General features: G+C 40.3%; 1 protein-coding gene across 8 annotated transcripts in view; it reads left to right on the top strand.

Annotated features, from left to right (window-relative positions):
• zc3h18 (zinc finger CCCH-type containing 18) overlaps nt 1-17642 on the top strand; it is a 68631-nt gene that overhangs the window by 45230 nt on the left and 5759 nt on the right. For 5 of the 8 annotated variants that reach the window (XR_005076362.1, XM_037106165.1, XM_037106164.1 and 2 more), the window contains exons 14-19: nt 11488-11610; nt 14414-14422; nt 14589-14794; nt 15004-15218; nt 16301-16400; nt 17519-17615. Coding sequence is in view for 7 of the 8 variants with exons in the window: in XM_037106165.1 (XP_036962060.1) it covers nt 11488-11610; nt 14414-14422; nt 14589-14794; nt 15004-15218; nt 16301-16400; nt 17519-17615 (750 nt within the window). In the remaining variant the exon portion in view is untranslated. The remainder of the gene's footprint in view (nt 1-11487; nt 11611-14413; nt 14423-14588; nt 14795-15003; nt 15219-16300; nt 16401-17518; nt 17616-17642) is intronic. The other 3 variants (XM_037106166.1, XM_037106168.1, XM_037106167.1) reach the window with 3 other exon arrangements.

The raw sequence follows: 17642 nt of genomic DNA, 5'->3' as shown, positions 1-17642 counted from the left end.
ATTCTACATAAAACGTGCAACAATAAAACCCCTAACAGCGATAAAAAATAAAATTAAAATAAAAACAGTGAAAGCAATGAAATACAGCAAAATCAAAATAAGATAAATTAAGAAAAGAATAAAATGTCTTCACGCTACTGGATATTAAAAGACATCCTAAATAAATAGGTTTTTAGCCTAGATTTCAAGAGGCCCAGGTCAGAAATGACACACATCTCAGCAGGGAGCTTATTAAAGACCCTGGGAGCAGCAACAGAAAAGGCTTGGTCACCCCAGTGTTTATATTTTGACCTTGGCACTTCCAGCAATAGTTGGTTAATTGAACTCAGAGCTCTACCAGGACTGCGGACAGTTATAAGCTCAGATAAATACGAAGGGGCGAGACCGTTAAGAGCTTTAAAATCATACATTAAAAGTTTAAAATCAATGGAAATAACTAGTCCTGACAACATTGCTGATTTGTTTGTCAAGCCTCAGATTACTGTCAAAGGTCACTCCCAGGTTTCTGATGGTTGAACTGAGCTTTGAAGACAAAGTGCCAAAGCCAGCCGTCACAGTATCCCCAAACACAATACATTCAGTTTTATCATCATTTAAATGACCACCAACCACTGCTTAATATCAGCAAGACAATCAAACAAAAAACATTGTGCGCTGTTACTGTTTGGATTTACTGGCAGATAGATTTGTAAGTCGTCTGCATAACAGTGAAAGGAAAGGTTGTGCCTGGCTATAGTTGACTCAAGTGGTAACATGTACAATGAAAAGAGGATAGGGCCAAGAAAAGATCCTTGTGGGACTCCACAGGAGAGAGGAGCACTGGAGGAGGACAGGTCACCAACCATAACGGAGAAGGTTCTACTGGACAAGTAAGATGTAAACCACTTCAATACAGTGCCATGGATGCCAACATAATTGCTCAGATGTGACAGGAGGACTGAATGGTCCACCGTGTCAAAGGCTGCTGTGAGATCAAGCAGCAACAGGGCACTTGGCATCCACAGACAGAGCAATATCATTGTGTACCTTTAACAGTGCAGACTCGGTGCTGTGACGAGACCTAAACCCAGATTGGAACTTCTCAAGAACAGTTGTTTTCCAGAAAGGACTGTAATTGTATGAAAACAACTTTTTCTAAAACCTTAGAAAGAAAGGGCAAGTTGGAAACAAGTCTAAAATTTGATAACACTGAGGGGTCAAGATAAGGCTTTTTAAGAAGGGGCCTGACCACAGCATATTTAAAGGCAGCTGGGACAGTTCCTAATCTGAGGCAGGAGTTAATAAAAACCAAGACGGGACACAGTATTAAAAACTATTTAGAGAATAGAGGGGAAACCAACTCAAACTGGTCAAACACAGCAGAATGAGCTGGGGCAACAAGCAGATCTTTATTAGTATTCATAATGACACTCTTACTGGTGTCTTCTCTGACAGAATCCGCTTTGTCAACAAAATGATGAGGAAAATTTTCACAAGTGGCTATTGAAACATCAGTCACGGCAGAAGTGCATGGGTTAACGACAGCATTAATTGTATCAAACAACACCTTGGGACAATGACTGCTGCTAGAAATAATATTAGAGAGGTACTGAGATTTTGCTTCATGTACGGCTTTCTGATAATCAGTGAGGCAGTCCCTTAACATTTCCAGAGACACATGCAGTTTGTCTTTCTTCCATCTGCATTCCGCCTGTCTGCAACGATGCCTGATGACACGGGTGGCATCGTTCAACTAGGGGTTTGTTCTTGGTTTGGCAGATTTTTGCCTAAAAGGGGCAATGGTGTCCAGGATCCCAGGACAGGTGGAGTGGAAGGAGGAGAGAAAACTGAAGAAAGAACAGTTGGGTGGAAGGAGCACAGAGAATGCGCTGTTTTTACCTGGTTTCAGCCAGGTTTCAGTCAACAGGAGGAAATCCAAGGAATACGAAGTAAAAAAGTCATTTAAGATAAATGTCTTATTCACAACGGATCTGACATTGATGAGAGCTATGCGAACCAAACACCGATCCGTTCGTTGGGAGGCCCGGTTAACCGGACGGAGATTCTCCAGTGTGCAGCCCCATCTGCAGAATCTCACACCATAGCACAGTCCCGAGAGAGACCAAACAGCGGATGGCAAGCGTTCTACGTGGAGGACGAGGCCAGGTGAGCTGTCAGTCAGCATATTGTTCCACCTCTCATTCCTCATCTTCTGCGATGGCTGTTGCGTGGTAACCAATCAGGTAGACGCCATAGGTAAGAGGGTACGGACGCCAGAACAGGTAGCATTGGCTTTGTCTGATTGTTAAAGTCCTGGATTGGTGGTTTGTCCACAGAATCGTGGATTTTTAAGAGACTCAGGCGATCATACACCAGTAGTGATGCCACTCTGTGGGATAAAAGCGGTAAAAACAGGACAATACACAGAAAAGGTAGCAATGGCGCCATCTTGTTCTCGTTCTTGTGAAGGAAGCTCACAACAAATAAATACAATTTTATGGATGGCCAAATGAGGCTGTGTTTGAAGGTGGGACATCAAGGATATTTAGGTTTGTTGTGAAATTCGATATTCAAGGGTATAATAGGCTGTTTTTGACTTTTTTTGATTTTGCCATTATATTTCAACTTAAAAACTATTTACCTTGCCTTCCTTGCTGTCATTATTTTCAGTATTAAAAACTATTTTCAGAACTTTGGCAGGGACAATATCCAAAGGACAATTTGTTGGTTTCAGAGATTTCACTACGTCACCAAGAGAATAGAGGGAAACCAACTCAAACTGGTCAAACACAGTAGAATGAGCTGGGGCAATGAGTAAATAACAATTATTTATACAGCCCAAAATTGCAATCACATCTGTTCAGTGAACGACATCCTCTGTCCTTAGACCTGCGATTTGAGTGAGGAAAACTTGCCGTGTTGATGGAGAAAAAATAAATAAATAAAGATGCTTTTTAATGGGGTAAAAAAAAAATGATCAAAGTATCCTCAGGAAGAGCCACAGAGGAGGGATCCCTCTTCCAGGACAGACGGATAGACATGCCGTACGGAAAAAGAGCAGCAAATCACAGTTTACAGTGACATTGACAGAATGTCAGATACAAAGTATATGTAAAGTGTGTGGATCCAGGAGACGACTGAGCCGGATGAGGCATCACCGAGTGGTGCCTGAGCCACACAATCTCCTGTCCACTCTGGTGACCTGGAAGAATGCAAGTTACACAAGATAATAAGTAACAGACAGAGATCAGCGTTAAGAGGCATCAAGATGTAATATAGAAATATCTGAAGAGATATTGAAACAGAGGAATGCAGTGATGATCCACATCCATCAGTATTTCAAGGCAGCAGGAGTCTAGAGAGGTAGATGGTCCCAAGGGCCCGTGGTCCATCAGAAGGGGTTGATGAGAGATCGTCACACAGATGTGTCAAATATTGTAGCGTGGAGAATAAAAACACAAATGCGACAACTTCTCCCCATTATTTCTAAGTAGCCTCTAGATGTGAAAGCAGCCTGGGCCAAAAACATTATTGAAGCAGTGTTTACATCACGTTTGTTTTTTTAATCAATCCTGCATAGAAATGTGAAGAACAAGACCCTGAAAGAGGCTATGTACATGACTGCTGTAGTTGCAAGACCAAAAAAGATGATGTATTTTGAAGATGGACAAATTTACATTGCTTTTTGGTTTTCTCTCGCTTGTCATCTAATCATGCAGGGTCTCGCCGTTACAAGCAAAAGTTCCTGGCATATATAGACCAGAAAATGATTTCTGGGCCATTATGTCATGCAAGCATTTCACTGCCATTTCAATGTTTATATCTGTCAGATTTGTCAAAGATATGATAAATATGGAAAAACAAATGCTCATGAGCAATTAAGTACCAATTGGACTAGTGCATGGCAAAGGAAGTATGTATTCCTATAGAAAAGTGGGAGGTTAAGTACCGTATTTTTCGGACTATAAGTCGCTCCGGAGTATAAGTCGCACCAGCCAAAAAATGCATAATGAAGAAGAAAAAAACATATATAAGTCGCACTGGACTATAAGTCGCATTTTTTCGGGGACATTTATTTCATAAAATCAGAGACCTTACAGACATTTCATCTTGAGCGGTAAATTACAGTAATAACAATAGATTAGAGAACAACGGGCTGTAACACATTAACAGATATTCACATAACTATAACGTAACCAACATAAATTTACCAAACTCTCGAGCTCACTCCAAATCACTAAATCCATTGAATTCGTCATCCTCGGTGTCACTTCTGAGCAACTCTGCCAACTCCGGAGGTAAACGGAGCGCCGCTTCTTTGTCTTCTGCGTGGCTGTTGGACTCAGGCTCAGCATCAGTTCCAGTCGGAATTATTCCGGCCTTTTTGAATCCCGACAGGATGGTTTCTGATGTCACTGAAGCCCATGCTTTGTCGATCCATCCAATGACATCCAGGAAAGTTTCATGGCGCATCCTCCCTTTTGCCGTGAAGCTGTGCTCTCCATCCATCATCCACTGCTCCCACAGGTGACGCAGGACTGCCTTAAAGCTCCGGTTCACCGAGATGTCGAGTGGCTGGAGCACTTTGGTTAAGCCTCCAGGGATGGAGTTGAACACTTTTAATTTATTTTTTAACTCTGGCGTGATGTGTGCTCGCCAGTCCCTACAAGTTTCTCGCTCACTCCAAACTTTCTTTCAGCTGCTCGATTACCGTTTTCAGCTGCATATTTTACAACTTGCAGCTTGTAATCTGCTGAGTATGATTTTCTTTTTGGGGGCATCTTTCTTTTTCTGTTCAATCTTTCTCACTTGTCTTTATAGGTTTATGTTTTATATTTTAATTTTTCTGTGGTACAGGAGTAATAGGTGTAGCAGATAATGGCACACTAGCCTAGGGCGCCCCCTCGCGGCTGTCATCATGAACATGTGAAATTACCTATATATTTTAATATATAAGTCGCACCTGAGTATAAGTCGCAGGACCAGCCAAACCATGAAAAAAAGTGCGACTTATAGTCCGAAAAATACGGTAGCTTTTTCATGGATGGCCAAATGTGGCTGTGTTTGAAGGTGGGACATCAGGGATATTTAGGTTTGTTGTGAAATCCGATATTCAAGGGTATGATAGGCTGTTTTTGACTTTTTTTGATTTTGCCATTATATTTCAACTTAAAAACTATTTACCTTGCCTCACTTGGTGCCATTATTTTCAGCACAACCTCACATGTGTGACTGTACAGTTACTTTTTCATTGACCTAAAATCACAAGAAAATATAAAAGCAGAGTAGGAAAAAGTTAGATTTTTTTACTATGAAAACCACGAATATGTTTAACAAACCATTTTTATTACTTATAATGCAAATATAAATTGTTGTTTGATAAATTTGTGCATGTGTTTGAAATTGCTAAATGAAGAGCTGCACTGCCTGCTCCACATTCAGCCGTCTCCTCATTGTTTTGACTCATTAAACAAAAAACGACTCCACTACATACTGAAGACATTACTCCAAACACTACATAACACACTAACTATACTATTCAAACACGCTAAATGTCACTAATCTCTCAACTCACAAAACTCGCTATGCCTATTGTTGGCGCTGTCACTCTTTCGCTACCGTCACTCCCACAGCTTCCCCCTGTTCATCAGCAACCAAATCACGTGGTTTGCCATATAATTTTGTGATTGATTGGTGTGGTGCCTTTTTCCACCAATAGGAAAGGGAGTAGCACAGTTTTTTGTTTTGTTTTTTTTTTGCTTGCAAACACTTCCTGCTTGCGGACACTCTCGTTAGCGAAGCCCGTTTTGACCATTTCTTCCTGCAGCAAACGCACAGCAACGTGACAGCAGTGTTCGCGAAAAAGTTTCACTTTTTCTGGCTTTACTTGGCCTATCAACACGATTTAAAAACTATATATATAGGTATATAGTTTGAAGACCACACCAACACATACTTCGGAGCCGAGACTCACGGAGGTGTTTTGCTGCTACATCATCTGTAATTTGTCACGTGATTTGGACGCACTGGTGCATCCATCAACTCAGCAGGTGGGGCGTGGGGGTGGACACAGCAGTGATTGGCTCTTGTGCGCACGTGGCTATGGTGGCTATAGTGGCTATGGTTGACAATGCTAGTGGAATTCGTAAAGCATGTATTAGATAGTTTATTAACAGTATTTTTGTAGTCCAAACAAATCCGAGGTTACACACCCTTAAACCACAGCAGCCATGTTGAAAATCTTCTGTCAATCTTATCCTGATCTGCAGAGATATTTGTGGCACACACAGAGATTCCTTGCTTTTATAGAGAGACACAAGTGACCTAACATAACATTTAGATCCATTGTTTGTGTTTTTTATGTTTGCTTGCAGACCTGTTTTTACTATATTAACACCACACCCAACACAGTGTCTTTCCAGGAAAGCGCTGGAAAAAAATGCTTTTATCGCCACAAAATGTAAGCATAAAATTGTCTCAGTCAATTGACTAAAAATTGATTGCTTAGCATTGTTCGTCAACTCTTTTAACTAATTTCAGTGAAAATAATCAAGTCAAAGATGTTATTGTATGACGAGTTTCATTTTGTCATGTTGTACTGAAACCTGGTTAGGACACCTCATAGTGTTGTGTGAGCACAGCACGGGCATACTGTGTGGATGTTGTGGTATTATTTATTGATGCAAGTGTGAGAATGTTGGCATGTGGGCATCTTTGTTAAATGGGCTCACATTTCCACGGAAGTTGAATAGTGGATGACAACTCTGCAATGTAGAGAACATTTGCATATTTTTGTTTGTATATGTCATCAGGTTGTACTGCAGGTGTGTACAACAGCTGTAAATCTGGGGGGAGACCATATATATTGCGTGTGTACATGAGGGAGTGGGTGGACGGCAAGCGGAAAAACTGAACCTGCATGTCTGTGTTTGACAGGGAGCGACATTAGCCAAAGAGGAAGAACATTTAAAGGCCAACAAAGAACAGTAAGGATGTGTAAGACTGTTTTATTTTTGTATGTGTGGGTGTGAGTGTGGGCAGAATGGGTTACATAGTGGGAATTATCCCGGGAAAAACTTTTTTTTTAATTAAATTTGTAAATTACTTCTCTCTGATCTCCAGATATGGTATAGGTTCATGATGCTTGCCTAGGGCAGTGTGATGGGGCAACATTCTTGCCTAGGGCAGTGCGATGGGGTAACATTCTGAACATATTTGTTTCATAAAGTTCCAGAAGCGGAAAAAGCAGCATGGCCCTGCATGCTTATACACTTGGTGGCGATTTTATTCATTCCGACTGGTTGGCCACTCTATAAGCCTGTGTCAGTAAATTATCAAAAAAAATTTTTTACAATAATTATCAGTTTGATAAATTATCGTTCGGATAAAGGTACATTTTAATTATTATTTGTCGTTCCAATATCGAAATTATATCTGATACAATAGGTGGCACTGTGCCACTTACAAATTGATTTGCTATCTACCACAGAGAAACTGAAGAAGGGAAGGGGGGAAGAATGACAACAAGCACCAGTTGCTAATGGTTTGCAGATGTTGTCTTCCATATGGATGACTGTGATTGGTCCGCTTGCAAGCATTTTTCTGACTTCTCCCCTGGTGCTTAGTGGCATTGCTGAAAGAGTAATGACAATTTTTTGTAGGCCAACTCTGTAAGTTGGCATTGCCCTGGTTCTTGACAAAAAGCCAATGGGAGTTTTTATTTGGAATTGGTATTATTAGAAAAATTAGAGCTGTCAAAAACACATGCTAGTTATATTTAGATCTTTTGTTTAGCAAGATAATCTCCACAGATGAACACTACTTTTATAATTTTTTTCAGAGCATAGATTAAATTGCTACAAGGAAAATGCTAATGTTGGGCTATAAAACCAGGAAAGACACTTACTGTTAGGGAGAGAAGGGATAGGCTCGATGTTTGAAGGGCAGGCCCCTCAATGAGCTGCCCAGTGATGAATGCTGGCTTGCAGGAACCAAGTCTATTTAACTTGGTGTCAGAGACACGGCTGAGAGTCGAGAGTGCCTATTCAACAGGCATTTGAAAACTGAAAGGAAGTTTCAATATTTGAATTATTGTCTTAATGTAAGTTAGCAACTGGGAAATTCCATGGTGATATATTTTAGTTAAACCTTAGCCTACTTTCATGAGTAGTGTACCCATATTAGATTTTAAAAATTGGCTCAGTTTGGCAGGTGGCATACTCTGAATTCAGTGTTTTCTCTCAGGAGTTCATTGTGAAAGCCACTGTTTTTGTATTGATTATTGATTTCATGAACAGATCTCTTTGGACAGATAATGTCAAAGCTTTTATTTTATATCTACAGCCAAAAGTTTTGACTATTGTTTTTATTTGTTTTTAACAAGTTTGCTGCTTCACTGTTTTTAGATATTTTTGTCAGATGTTACTATGGCTGAAGTATAATTACAAGCATTTCATAGGTGTCAAAGGCTTTTATTGACAATTACATGAAGTTTATTCAAAGAGTCAATATTTGCAGTGTCAACCCATCTTTTTCAAGACATCTACAATTCTCCCTGGCATGCTGTCAATCAATTTCTGGGCCACATCCTGACAGATGGCAGCCCATTATTGTGTAATCGATGCTTGGAATTTGTCAGATTTTGTGGGGATTTGTTTGTCCACCCGCTTCTTGAAGATTGACCACAAATTTTCAGTGAGATTAAGAACTGGGGAGTTTCCTCGCCATGGACCCAAGCCATTTAGTTATCACTTTTGCTTTATAGCAAGGTGCTCTTTCATGCTGGAAAAGGCATTGTGTTCTTCACCAAACTGTTCTTGGATGGTTGGGAGAAGTTGCTCTCGGAGGATGTTATGGCACTACTTTATTCATGCTTGTGTTCTAAGACAAAATTCTGAGTGAGCCCACTTCCTTAGCTGAGAAACAGCCCCACACATGAATAGTCTCTGGATACTTTACTGTTGGCATGACAAAGGACTGATGGTAGCACATCTGTCTGTCTCTCCCTGATGTTTTTCATGGAATGAAGTGGCTTCTTTGCTGCCCTTCTTAGCACCAGGCCATCCTCCAAAAGTCTTCGCTCACTGTGCGTGCAGATGTACTCACACCTGCCTGCTGCCATTCTTGAGCAAGCTCTACGCTGGTGGTGCCCAATCCCACAGCTGAATCTACTTTTGTAGTCGGTCCTGGTGCTTGTTGGACTTTGTCACATATCTGCCCAAAAAAGAGTGTTTGCCAGCGGCAAATAACTTTAACTCACCATGTGTTTGTGTTAAAAAAAAATCACTGCAACAGTCAGTCCTCCGGACTGAGACTTCAGTGAACTTTACCCCAGCGTCTCTTCCCAAGATGAGAGTCAGACAGTGTCCTGTTTACTGATGTCGATTATGCAATTATGTAATTTAGAGTGAAAAAACATAACTTTGTCGCTTTCCAGGATGCATGGTGGTTCAGGATCTCAATCACAACACATAACAGCATCCATATGATAAACAGTCAGTGGGTACATGTTTGGATTGACAGGAGGACACCGGGGAAACATGTTGAGAAAAACACGTCATCATCATGACGTGTAGGGCTATCCATCTTTAGGATCCGCAGCGCCGGCTTGCTGTGTGAATTACTCAGTGGTTTGTCTTCATGCCAGAGCTGTTTGGCTCTGTGTGAACAAACAACGGCGGCGAATTGGCAAACCTCCGCTGCAGTGATGATGCACCATCTCTGTGTGAAAAGGCCTACTGTCAATAACTACAGCAGATGTGAGAAAAATCCTGCTGAGAGTGAATATTGATAAGTTCTGCTAGTCCAAATAATATACTTTGCCATGTATCAAAAAATGCCAATCTGCCTATGAAACCTATGAAGCTGATTGCAACACTTTGCAACTGGATATTGGACTTCCTCTCAAGTAGAGAGTTCGGAATGGCAGTCACACATCCTCTACAACACTGGAGCACACAGCAATTATGATTGCACATCAAGACATCAACAGGACTATGTTGTGAAGTATGCAAATGACACCACCATCATCAGCTGTATTATCACTAATGATGCGATTTCAAATTGGGAGGAAATCAGCAAATTGCAGAGTGGTGCATAAAGAAGAATTTACTGTCCAAACCAAGGAACTGATCATTGATTTTTAGAATAAAAAAAAAAAAGAACATGTCTACATCAGTGGAGCTGAGGTAGAGCAGGTGAACAGTTATAGGTTCCTTGGAATTTCCATCACTGATCTTGGCCATCACACATCACCACCTCAGAACAGTCTCCACTTCCTATGGCTAAATTCTGTAGCAAGATCTTGGTCAGCTTTTACAGAGGAGCAACAGAAAACATCCTTACTGCAAACGTCAGAAATTCGCTTGGTTCATGCACAGCGCAGGACACTAAGGCTTCACATCAGATGAATAAACAACCCAGAACATCACTGGTACCATCTACAGGGAACCAGTGACATTGGTAAAGTGACATGTCTGCACAGAGTCAAAAGGATGCTAAACGACAACACTCCTTAGACACCTGAACTCATCCCCAAATAGGGATTAAACAGTCATTGATATACTCATTGACCCGTGTCATTTAAAAGGCATAATTAAAGTCTAAAAGCCATTATGATTGTTCATCTTTCTGAATGTTAAAGTCAGTGTTGGATCAGATTGGATTGGTATAAAGAGACTTTCAGCCCACTGCATTTTATTTCTAATGTTCTTATTTTTTTGCGATTGGCAGAAGACAAAAGCTCTTTGTGAGTTTGTGATTTCTGCTGTGAACTGCTCTCGGTTTGATCTGAAGACTCCAATCTATAGAAGGCTATGTCGATCATGGTTCAGGACTGGTCAGCCCTTATGGGTCGGATGCTAGCAGTGCAATCTGTTGGTTTATGTTGAGATCGTGTTTTAGACTGATGGTCCACCAGGGCAGTTGCACTTACAGAGAGAGTGCAGACAAATGCGCTTTGAGTTGATCTGGATCTTGGCTGAGAGAGAGACCTTGAGTATTGAAATGGGTCTTCTGACTTTGGTTGGCATCTTGCTTAGGTTGTTGTCACACTAGTAGGGTGTTTTTATTGATTGCAAATATTCTCTGGGCACACCCAATGTGTGACACTTCTTCGGGTACATAAAAAAACAGGAACTTCTAATAGATACTTTGCTTTACTTTTAAAGTAGCAAATTTGACAAAATGTAAACAAATAAGATCTAAAACGATGTAGCCCACTGCTAACTAGTTCTATAGAGAAGGGTGCAGCAGACATGAGGCATGTAAGTTAGGTTAAATTAAGGCTGTTATGTTCTAAAAAGCCTTCAAATTTAACAACCCGGGCTGAAATTTGTTTATAATTTACTACTTCTGAGTATTTTTTTAGCATTTTTTTATTTTCCTATGTGTGATTCCTAAATGTGCTGATATGTTTGATAATACCTTAACAAGCAGCAGTACGATATGGTTTCGGTTACATAAAAAAACAACCTGTTGTGTGCTCAGTTATTTGTCTTTCTTTTCCAGGCGAACTCTGAGTGGGAGTGTCAGTGGAAGTGGTAGCAGTTATACTGGTTCTAGCTCCAGATCCTCCTCCAACTCCTTGTCGCACTCACGATCACGCTCACGTTCCGGATCCAGAAAATCCAGGTGCTCGCCTATGTCAACACCCTGACACATCAGAACTGATGACAATGATGACAGAAAAATATTGCTGATCATATATTGCATGTTGGGGGGGATTCATTTATGTAAATGACTTTATTTATTCATAAGAACCTCTTCTTATAAACGGCTGTCACACTTCAATAATGTAACATAAGTTATGCCAACATATATATAGATAATGATAATCTGGATCCATTAAGAGGTTTGCATAAAAAGTTTCAAGGAAATTGAAATGGTTCTTCTGGGGAAAATATATAGCTAAAATACAGTCATGGAAAAAATTATTAGACCACCCTTGTTTTCTTCAATTTCTTGTTCATTTTAATACCTGGTACCACTAAAGGTATAATACAATGAACACGACAAAAAATGCAGCTGATCACATAATACTTTATGTCCTATTTGACATTCTTAAGCTTAATTGTATTCCCAGGGTATATAAGAGGCCATTTCATGTCATAAGCAGCACTGCACATGCAAAGGCTTAGAGTGGTTTCCTGCTTACATTCAAGCCATAGCACAACTCAGAAGTTGTCAGCTCTCACATAATGCCTAAAACAAAAGAATTATGTGAAGCCACAAAGGCAGCCATCTTGGCACTGCTGGAAATTGGCATGAGTGAGAGACAGGTAGCAAAAAAACTAAAGATCTCCAAGACAGCTGTTCATTACAAGAAAAAACAAGCCGAACACGGCACTACCAAATTGCTACCTGGCCGCGGCAGGAAACGTCTCTCTACCCCACGAGATGACCGTGCACTCGTCCGTTCCTGTGTCAGGAATCGTCGTCAGACCTCCAGGGACCTTCAAAATGAGTGGGCACTGACGAGAAATGTGACTTGTTCGGCAAGGACAGTTCGAAACCGACTTGTTGAAGCTGGTCTGAAGTCACACAAAGCACGGAAGAAGCCCTTCATCAACGAAAGGCACAGGAAGGCCGGGTTACTCTTTGCTAGGGATCACAAGGATTGGACTGTTGATGATTGGGCTAAGGTTCTCTTCAGTGATGAATCCAATTTTGAGTTGATGCCCACTCCAGCTAAGTTACTGGTTAGGAGGAGGCCTGGAGAAGCCTACAAACCAGACTGTCTTGCCCCTACAGTAAAACATGGGGGTGGATCAGTGATGATCTGGGGTTGTTTCAGTATGAGTGGAACAGGGCAAATGCAATTGTGTGAAGGGCGAATGAACCAGGTCATGTACAGGGCTACTCTTGAAAACAGTCTTCTTCCATCAGCTGGAAAACTCTTTCCTGCCTCGAATGACTGGATTTTCCAACAAGACAATGCCCCTTGCCACACAGCAAGGTCAGTTAAAGCCTGGATGGAGAACCACAACATTCGCACCATGCCTTGGCCTGCTCAATCACCAGATCTGAATCCAGTTGAAAACCTATGGAAAATCATCAAACTCAAAATGGAGAACCACAAGCCCAAAAACAAAGCAAATTTGTTTGAATTTGTGCAACAGGAATGGGCTGCTGTGACAGCAGAACAATGTCAGAAGCTGGTGGAGAGCATGCCAAGACGCATGGCTTCAGTCATCAAAAACAATGGTTACGCAATCAAGTACTAACTCCTGTGTGTATCATGTGTTTAAAGCAAACAGAAAAGAAAACATGGAATGCTTAAAAGCAGTGTTTTTGGCAGTACAGTGCCATAGCTATTGATGTAAGAACTTAAGTGATTTTGGTTACTATCAAGAAAACCATGGAAAATGGCTAGATATCAGCTCTTAAATTAAACTCTTACGAGCTATTTTTGTTGTTATCATTATATTTGTCCAAACAAATGTACCTTTAGTTGAACCAGGCATTAAAATGAACAAGAAATTGAAGAAAACAAGGGTGGTCTAATAATTTTTTCCATGACTGTATGTTAAAAGGCAAGTTTTTCCAGCTCATTATATTTAACAAGATATGTGCCCCTAAAGGAACCAAAACACAAAAGTGAAGCAATAATTTTTTTGTTACTGCAAACATTCTACAACAAATATGAATACATGTTGTAAATATTTCTTTGAGATTCTTGTTCAGTACAAATTTCAGTCCAATTTAGTGAATAATAACCAGTGGCTTAAAATACACAAAGAATCACAAAAATGCTGAAATTTGGCTCTAAGGGCCAAATTTCAAAATATTATAACTGAAAAAGAATCAGGAGTACAGCTATTGGATTTTGCAAGGTCTTTATTTGAAATTATTTATTTTTTGTATTTATTTGTTTTTGAGAAAATCCATGACATGAACTTGGGATTTCTTGTTGGAAATGGTGAATTGCCAAGGGGCCTGACCTTCACATTCCCTATGTCTGACCAGTTTTGCTTAGAATTATGTGTTAAAACAATGCTGTTCTTATATTTTTCTCCACTATCAGTTTTTTATGATTGAAAAAGAACCATTATATATACAAGTGCAGTAACAAACCAACGCATCTTTTCAATCTTAAAAGTGGGTTGGTAACTAAACATCCCAGACTACAAACAACATCATAAAAGGGACAGAATGAGGTTGTTTATTAGCCCATAGGTCACTAGTTGAGTAAGTCTGTACTACTGTGACCCTCACAGTTATGGTACTTACGTTTGGCTGCTTTTAGGTTTTGGTACTGTCAGAATTGTAGCTTATCTATCTGTTGCATTTATTGTAAGTAACGTTTTTTTGCAAGTTAAATATCCAAAGTAAAAAGGCATCTTAAAGATGCATTAAATAGGTAATTCTAACTGAGTACACAGCCTGACTGTTATTTTCACTTGCTTTCATGTGCGGACTCTGTTGGGAAACCTAGGAAATCCAGGTATGATAATTAGTTTCTTACTTTTTGTGTATGTGGACTTGCAGAGGTGTGTTGCTTGTGTACACATAACTGTGATGACAGCGGTCGTTCATCACATACCCTAGGTATCTTCTCTGTTGGACTGAGAACCAGTTGCTAATGGTCAACCTGTTGTTTTTTGATGCAGATCACTGAGTGTGAGCAGTGTGTCATCGGTGTCATCAGTGTCGTCCAGCAGCAGCTCGGTGCATAGTGCAGACTCTGATGACATGTATGCTGACCTGGCCAGCCCGGTGTCGTCTGCCAGCTCCCGTTCACCCACACCAAATCATCCCCGCAAGGAGCGAGGGCCAGCACGAGACCGGCCTCAACATGGGAGGGACAAGAACAGAGGTTAGTGTAGGCATTAAAGTCCCCTTGACTCAGGCACACAGGACACGTAGGCTGGCTGCTGAGCGTTAGATATGTCAGTATTCAATTCTTCAACCAATAATGGCCAGGTAGAGACATTTTAGGGGAATTACCTGTACCCCATGGTCTCTCATGGTTAAAAAGCATTGCAAGGTTCATTAGTCCTCATGTCCTTTTTGTCCTTGTCACAGAGAGACAGTCTAAAAAAGATGACGCCTTTAGGGAGGACCGCAGAAAGATGGATCCATCTGGTGCTCCACCTCGAGGAGGCAACCCATTGCCCAGATCAGGACCCAGCAGCAGGGGTGGCCACCCTATACACCCCCCACCAGGCAACATGCTTCCCCAAGGAAGCTATGGGGGTTCAGGATCCCACAAAGACATTAAACTCACCCTCCTCAACAAGGTTACTATTACTCTCCTTTACATTTTTTTAAAGGGTCTTTTCATCCAAATCACACTTACTACTAGTAGTGTCATTTCTTTTACGTTTTACATGCAATAGACATGAGATATCCCAGATAAAGTTGTCACCCACTAGACCTGAACTGACCATATGATGCTAAACAGAGTAAGGTTAGTTGAAGTGAGAAATCCAAGGAAAATGAATGGAGAAAATTGTTGGACGAGTTAGTAGAGTTTAATCTTTGACACCCATGTTGACACAACAGACGCACTGTACATTCAGAAGTAGTGAGTCTGTATGTTCATCAGTAGAGTGAATTTGTTACAGTTTTTCAGATGCACAATGGACAAACACTGCACAATACGCTACTCACAATGAGTAAGTGATCTTGTGCTATGGTTGTACACAGTAAATGCATATGCATGGATATGCAGTAAAAGTCAAAGCATAAAATAAGAATTTGGAAATGTCACAGAATGAAACAATATCCCAATATAACTCATTTTGAATGGTGTATTATGATCCTAAAACTTCCATCTTCACAGTGCATATTGAGGCTCATAGCAAACAGGCTGTGATGATACATACACCAATCAGCCACAACATTAAACCCACTGATCAATCTGATCAAGCACCTGTGGGATGTGCTAGAACAAGCCTTATCCATGGAAGCCCACCCTCCAATATACAGAACCCAAAGAATCCACTGGTGCCAGACACCACAAGACACCCTTAGAAGTCTTGGGACCATGCTTTGAGGTCAGAGCTGTTTTGTACTGTACAAGAGGAATCTGCACAATAAAAAGTAGGTAGTTTTAATGTTGTGGCCAATCAGTGTATATCCTGCTGGTTTGTGTTTGAATTGAGCATTCTTTGTCGCTGCACAGGTGTTCCCCTTAAATTGAGCTTGCTGGCTCTTTTTCTTCGACTCAATTTAGGTCCATATTTGTGTGAAGAAGCATAAAGTCATATTTCCTCTGAAAAACACTTGGTAAACTTCCAGGAAAATTACTTTGGTTTATACTTTAAACTGTAATTGTTTTGCCTTCTGATGTTGAATAAATGAGTTGGCCTCTTTCTAGCAGCAGGGAGATAAGGGCAACAGGAAGAGGTACCTGCCTTCAGACAAAGACAGGCCTGGTTCCCCCCTCAACAAGAGAATGGCCATGTCTCCAGACAGAGGTAAGAAATGTGCTGACTAAAAGTATCCACACACCTTTTACTGTTAACTTCATTTCAGTTAATCCTGATGTGGTGTTTTGGTCAGATTTCACAATGTTACAACTGGACTTGTTTTATCTGTATTGTTGGTAATGTCAGTAGTATTCTGGATCAAGAGATCTTTATACACATTGTCATTTTGATAACATTTATTTCGATGTTTAGTTTTCAACAATTGCTGTATGTTTGGTAAAAAAAAAAGAAGAGGAAAAATGCTAACATTCATGCAGAAACCATTTTAGATTGAGTGAGACAGTCAACAGAATATTAATTCATGCCAAATCTATTTACCAATTGCGTTTGCCAAACGTAAGTTGGTTTCAGATCCTGAAGCGAGGGCTTTCTTCTGTGTATTTGACTATAGATTTTATACTTTATATTTTTTCATTTATTGAATTTCTTTTTATAGACTAAAAACTGAAGAGATCTTCTTCTGATTAATTGAGAATTAAAAATAATAGTAATTACTTGTAGCTCTATAGGAATTTGTTAGAAGTGTTTTATGTCATTAATAAAGATTATATTCATGATGCATGTTCTCAGTTACCTTAATTTTATCATTAAGCCATGCAACTAATTGCATTTCAGTTGCACTGCAGATTGTTTTTATGAGAACTGTTTAGTCTATAAAATATCCAATAGATATCCAATATATCACATCGAAAACTAAACCTAATTAAACCACCATATATTTCAATACACGAAAGTCTTTAATTGTTTGTACTACATTTAGCAATACCCTTATGTGCAGTACTTTAAACGGCTCATGAGGGGATACAGGGAACTACATGTATGACTCAAAAAATGACATCACAGACCATAGTTCACTTACTTCTTGTTCTGGATCAGACTTGAAAGTACAGGGTTGTTTTGGCGTGAATGGCCATTCTGTCCCTTAAATCTCTATTACAAAGACACAAGCCCACATCCTTTTTTTTTTTTGTTGAGAAATTTCATGAAACACTTTTAAGAACTGTTGGACTACATCACTGTTGCACTTTAAAAACTATCTACTTATAGCCAGACATTTAAACCATTCATTCCTGACAGCCTCAGTAACTCTAAATGGTGTTTTTCAGGCCGTGATAAGAGGATACCTGGCCGACCCCCACTCTCCCCTCGTATGGATCGGCCCAGAGGCCAAGGCCCCCGACCCATGCCACCCCAGGGAGACAGGTTGGTGCATCCATGGCCATGTTATTC

The sequence above is a fragment of the Acanthopagrus latus genome, chromosome 8 (genome assembly GCF_904848185.1).
Source record: "Acanthopagrus latus isolate v.2019 chromosome 8, fAcaLat1.1, whole genome shotgun sequence".
In the NCBI taxonomy this organism is placed as follows: domain Eukaryota; kingdom Metazoa; phylum Chordata; class Actinopteri; order Spariformes; family Sparidae; genus Acanthopagrus; species Acanthopagrus latus.
This window is presented reverse-complemented; position numbering and strand designations above follow the sequence as displayed.